This window comes from Oratosquilla oratoria, chromosome 1 (assembly GCF_046742065.1).
Source record: "Oratosquilla oratoria isolate Oo_2021 chromosome 1, ASM4674206v1, whole genome shotgun sequence".
Taxonomy (NCBI): Eukaryota; Metazoa; Arthropoda; class Malacostraca; order Stomatopoda; family Squillidae; genus Oratosquilla; species Oratosquilla oratoria.
Window position 1 is genome coordinate 59,507,435 of NC_134777.1, and position 6,022 is coordinate 59,513,456.

The following is a 6,022-nucleotide window of genomic DNA, read 5'->3' on the forward strand; positions in this document are numbered from 1 at the left end:
ATGGTTAAAGAAAATGAAGAAAAGTGGGAGATAAGCCAGTTGTTTTTTGATGACGACACTGCGCTTGTAGCAGGATCAAAGGAGGGATTGAGGAAGTTAGTGACAGAGCTTGGGATGGTGTGCGAAAGGGGGAAGCTGAAGATAAATGTGGGTAAAAGTAAGGTGATAAGATGTACAAGAGGAGAGAGTGGCAGCAGACTGGAAGTGAGTATTAAGGGAGAGCGACTGGAGGAAGTGGATAGTTTTAGATACTTGGGTGCGAATGTGGCAGGGAAGGGAGGAGTGGAGGTGGAGATAGAATTTAGATTGAGAGAAGCGAGTAAATGCCTTGGGGGATTAAAAAGTGTAATGAGAAATAGACATCTGGGAATGGATGCTAAGAGGAGATTGTATGAAGGAGTGATTGTGCCGACAGCACTGTACGGGGTAGAAACATGGAACATAAGAGAGGAAGAGAGAAGGAGTTTGAATGTGTTTGAGATGAAATGCCTGAGAACTATGATAGGGGTTACTGGGCTAGAGTGAGAAATGAGGAGAACAGGGTTGGAAAGGAAGTTGGGAGATAGGGTTGATGAAAGAGTATTGGGATTGTTTGGACACATGGAAAGAATGAATGAAGAAAGACTAGCAAAAGAGGGGTGGAAGGCAGATGTGGAAGGAGTGAATATGAGGGGTCGACCTAGGATGAGATGGATGGATGGGGTAAAAGGGGCATTGGGGAAAAGGGGAATGTCTGTTGAGGAATGATGGGAGAGGACAGAAGATAGGAGTGAACGGAGAATGGTGGTGTATAGATGATGCTGTGATGCATGAGGGGGAGTGGGTGGGGGAAGGGGGGTGAGGGAGAATGTATGAGAAATAAATTGACGCAGCCCGAAGGGATTTCAACCCGTTTTCTCCTTTCCTACACGAGGGGACGGAGAGGGGGGGGGGGTGCCGATTTAATTAAGCGGCCTTGCTGTGGATGTGCTGTGTCTTGCGACACTGCTTCTGACCCGGGGCAGTGGACAAGATGCAGGCATGACCCGTCATCCAGGAGGTGCCAAAATAATAGGGAGGGAAGAGGGTAGAGGGGAGTGGAGTATGTAGGCCCTACATACTCCACTTCCCTCTACCCGTCATTGTAGGGGATGGAATGGGTGGGAGTGGTTTCTATGCCTTTGTTTTCTTGGCTACCTCCCTTGTAAGGGGGTAAAAGCTTTTGTTATATGAATGTATGTAAATCTACTGAATGTCAGTTTACTTTTACGCCATATACTGAGAAACCGAATAACGATTTAAGAGAATATTGAACGCATTGTTTTCTTCTAGCAATTCAAATTTACATTAAGGGATTATCGTATTGGGCTTCCACAACCTTCACCAGCGCAGACAGTTGAGTAAAAACGACTTCGTTTTCAATAATTTATCCTTCAAATCTATAAATATCAAATTATCTTTCCGTCATATATAGCAAAGCTGAATAATGAACTAAGCGACTGTAAACCTATGCGAGTGTTAGACACAATGTTGAAATGTTCTTAAAGAAATATAGATTTTTGTAAGCGAAGTCGTATTCTACTTATTCAAATGAAGGTTGGAGGTAGAATGCGAGAGGGAAAATAGCTCAGTGTAAAACCCCATTCATCGGGAATGCGCTCACACCGAGGCGACCTTAGGGGAAACACCTTTGCCTTTATTTGCCAAAGCATTTCTGGATGGAAAACGACTTTATTTTTTTTTTCCTTTATCTATAGAGTCCGAATTGAGTGAAAAGACAAGGAAATACTATAAATAAAACATCCGCAGAAGGTCGATTCTAAGAGAAAATATCAAAGATCGTTCTGTTTTTTATTTCTTATTTACCTATGTATTATTTGTTATAAATTGTTATTTTTACGTTTGTTTATTATCTACAAAAATCTATTTATTTATCTTATCAATTTATCTACTTCTTTATTTATTTGTTTATTTTTCCCCGCCCAATCTAGTTATGAACCAAAAGTTCTTCCATCGGGACGCTCTTCCTCTGTAAATTCAAAGTCAAATGTCGATGGATTTTTGTTGGGTCACCGTCATCCCTCGGCGTGAGCTATGGCGCCAGAACTATGGAGGGATTCACGGAACGCCCTCTCGGGCACCCCTCATGAAGTCCCCAGGACCTAGCTAAGTGTCTGTGTTTTGCCAATTGCGAGCAGTCTGTAAAGATGTGTGTGGTTGTATGCAAGGCAACCGGCAGAGCGGGTCTTTTTTTCAATACGTTCTAGGTAAAAATGTCTTTCTTCGCCATGTGTAACTCATTGTCCTGCTAGTTCCCAACGCTGCTGTACGATTTGTTTATGGGGGTGGGGGGTGTCAAGAATCCTGCAAACTAGCTAGATCTCTGTGGAACCTCTAAGTGAGTTATTTTTATGTGTTCATGCATGTTATTGAAGTTGGGTGGAGGGTCGGGGAGATGATGTTGTGCATTGTAACCTAGTAACATCCCGGGGTCGTTTTGATTGATGCGTCTGTATGTTGGCGAGTTGAAACGGGATGGGCTTTGTTTGGTGAGGGTTCCGTGCCATGTGTAAGACGTGTCCGTAAAGGTGGCGGCACACTAGACATTTCTCGCTAGCATGCTACTTCTTTTGAGTAGAGACGACTTCGGTTACGATCTTTAGTTTTTCGAATTTCCAAATGTACTCTGGCGTCATATACTGAGAAGCTGAATGACGAATTAAGAAGTTAAACCTATACGGATTTTACACATTGTTGAGATGTTCATACGAAAGTCTAGAATATTGTAACTGAAATCGTTTCTTCTCAAAGTAGCAAAAACAAATAGCATGCTAGCATAGTGTGCCGCCTCCTTTAGCATGAGACTCCGCTCTTCAAGCGTTATTTGGTCTATGGGCGTGACTTGTGTACAGCTGATGGTTCGCAGAGCCTAATTTTGTGTGACCTGCGATTTGCGGTCTTGCCTCTAGAGATGAGCGCTTCACATGCTGAGCTGTCTCAGCTACTCAGTCCGATGGTAGTTTACAATCTAGTTCTGGCACATAAACAAGATTCCATGAGCATTGCTGTTATGCTGTCGCATTGACAACATATCACACACACACGCACACACACACTTAACAAGAAATGTTGTGTATTAGAGTACTTTGAGGTAAGTCGTTGTTAAGAACCAACTTATGACGACGACATTCCAACGGTCGTAAGGGAGGCGCTGTCCACGTTCTGTTAACAAGGGCCACGGCCATTTGCCAAAAGAAAAAACAAAAACAAAAAAACAAGCACCTGATTGGTGGAAGCCTGGAGGGTCTTCGCTATAAAAGGATTAGTTCCTTCCCAGCTCGACTTTTAGACGAAGGCAGCTCTTTAGGAGGACTATCCTGCCTGACTGAAAGGGGGGGAAATCTAAAATCCCTTGATCTCTGAATTGTAAGTCTCCATACGTAATTGTTCAAACCCTTCAAGTATATGTAATTAATGGAGGAAATACTAGAAATAAGGAAGGTATTGCATATAATTGCTAAACTTTGCGATAGAAATTAAAATTTGGGTAATAAAATTTGGATAATTCGAACTTCTTGCAGGTCGTACACTATGCCCAACTTGCCCAAACTGAGTACAGAAGGTCTGGAGGGACGCACGGCGAAGCAGATGACGCTTGCAGACATGAGGAAGCTCTCGAATGACCTGAACAATTTAAGTGGTGAGTCGAAACTAAACTGGTCTATACTCCACGACCGTCAAATATATATATATATATATATTACAAAGGATTACAAAGGCAAAGCATGCCGACAGGAGACCTTTTGATCCATATCTAGGTCGGATGCAAAAAAAAAAAAAAAAAAAAAAAAAAAATAATATTAATAATAAATTAAAACTATAACAATGTAAATAACAATTAAAATACATAAATAAATGCATTGGTATAGTTGAATAACAAACAAACAGGTAAATAGTAAATGATAATAAATTGACATATAACTAATAATAAATGAAAATCAGACAGACAAATTATAACAAAACAAAAACAAATAATATAACAAATTATAATAATTACAGCATCTTACTTAGGTATTTATCTAAATGATTCTTAAAGCTTCGAACTGAACTACATTGCACTACCTGTGCAGGAAGTTTATTCCATTCATTAACTACACGGTTGGCAAAGTTGTTTCTACCTACTTCCAAATTGAATCTATTTCCGGACAGTTTGAGACCATTGTTTCTTGTCTGATTCTCATTCAAGAAAATATATATATTTTACTTGTATCTGCCTTTTGCATCTCCAGGCAACCAAGCTGGAACTGCGATGCAGATCCTCAAGAGAAGGGAACCTGAGTTCGTGGCCTCTTCCCCCAACCGCATGAACTTTGCCTTTGCGGAACAGAGGACACTGAGGGCTCTCAGGAAGTATGTAGACAAAATCAAGGCGAAGAAATCTGAGAATTCCTGAAGATTCCAACCAAGGGAGAATGTAAAGTTTTAGACGGTTCTAATTCATAATTTTAAGCTTCTTAATTTTAGTAACAAAACTTTGCAACACAACTTTGTAAAACCTGACAGCCGACTTCTTGGATTTCTAATCATGCATGGATGAAAGTCTCCTACGTCTGCCTAATGTAGAATTTTGAACTTTGTAATTACTAGAAATAAGCTTTCAACTGGTCTTGTTTGCTAAAAACCTTGTTCAATCTTTAAGGATAGTCTCTCACTGACCCGGAATCAATCACCACTTCTCCAATATTAAATATTGGAAAAAAAAATTAATCCAATTTTGAAAAATGAACTAAAACCCCTAAAATGTTCCCTACCTGAACATAACCAGATAGGGAGCAAAAACCAACCAACCCCTCCTCCCCACACGCACGCACACCAGAAAATTCGTCCAAACGGGGCACCGATAACCACAGAACGACTATTACTAATTTTTATTGCACTTCTGCACCTCGTCACTGCTGTCAAAGACCCCTACACACCTCCAAAAATATGGAGGGGGTTGTAGTGGCGGAGCAATTACCCACCTTACTCAGAAGGTACTGACCACCATGGCTGGTAATCTTGATCCAACAGTTATATTGCAGTCAGAGCATACTCAACCCTGTCAAGCACAAACTCTTCCCATGAACTAAATAGACCCTGACTTGGACTATAAAAATATTCTTGATCTTGTAAATAGTAAATGCCTCGTTAAAACTTGTAAGAAATGCAGACTCCCCTAACTTGGTCTTTTTCAAAGAAACTCTACAACGATTACACAGCAGAATCTGATTTGTCAACCCTGGCAGACTGTAGTACTACGTTTAACACCATCCTGAGAATAGCCCACATCCCACCAAAGGAAGCGGCCTCCATATTTCAACATATCAATCGCAAAACAACAATGCAAATACCCTTGCCTAACTAGATCAATACATGAAACGCGAGGGAATTTAGACGGCAGCGTGAGATGATCTACAAGAAACGCAAGTAAACCAGACCAACCAACCACCTTGGCACCAGAAAGGAAACTACCAGAGAAGTCAAGTCACGGTTGCAGGTGATACTGCAGCGACAGACAGACGTACACACGGGAGCGAAGTTGTACCAACATACTCGACTGAAACCAAGGTGGTGGTGGTGGGGGGGGAAGAGGAGTGGTCTACAAACAATTCAAACAGCCTGGCGTCCTCATAGCAGCCACGAAAAACATACTATTTTTCGCCAGACTTTATACACATTTCGTCGAGAATGTGTAGCAAAATGTCATGGATAAATGGATAGATACCGTAAAATAGTTGTAGGACTGCTTGATTAAAAAATCGGTTAAGTGAAGTAAATGTTTGGAAAAACTTGTTGACGTTAACGGTTTTGTGGTTTTCATAAACAGTCTTGACTTTTGAATCTCGTTACGTCACGAATTCCACATTGGCGGTCTTGCTCGGAGTGGATGCTCTTCCTAATAGACGCCGCGATCAGGTTGCGAACCTACATCAGATGGCTTTTTATTACGGTAATTGAAAGAAATACCCCTAAAATCTCGCCCCGTAGATAGAAAAATTCCATA

General features: G+C 41.1%; 1 protein-coding gene across 1 annotated transcript; it reads left to right on the forward strand.

Moving 5' to 3' along the window:
* The first annotated feature begins 2,824 nt into the window (after positions 1-2,824).
* LOC143030690 (bromodomain testis-specific protein-like) lies at positions 2,825-5,602 on the forward strand. Its single transcript, XM_076193875.1, has 3 exons — positions 2,825-3,405; positions 3,561-3,679; positions 4,269-5,602. Exons 2-3 carry the CDS (start codon positions 3,571-3,573, stop codon positions 4,430-4,432), a joined length of 273 nt encoding a protein of 90 aa, XP_076049990.1. The 5' UTR covers positions 2,825-3,405; positions 3,561-3,570; the 3' UTR covers positions 4,433-5,602.
* Positions 5,603-6,022: the final 420 nt, after the last annotated feature.

What these genes read in the sequence shown, in the direction of transcription:
- LOC143030690 (XM_076193875.1), top strand. Translation starts at nt 3,571, where the DNA reads ATGCCCAACTTGCCCAAACTGAGTACAGAAGGTCTGGAGGGACGCACG. An exon ending in TGACCTGAACAATTTAAGTG is followed by an intron (nt 3,680 to 4,268) that starts GTGAGTCGAAAC and finishes TTGCATCTCCAG; the next exon opens with GCAACCAAGCTGGAACTGCG.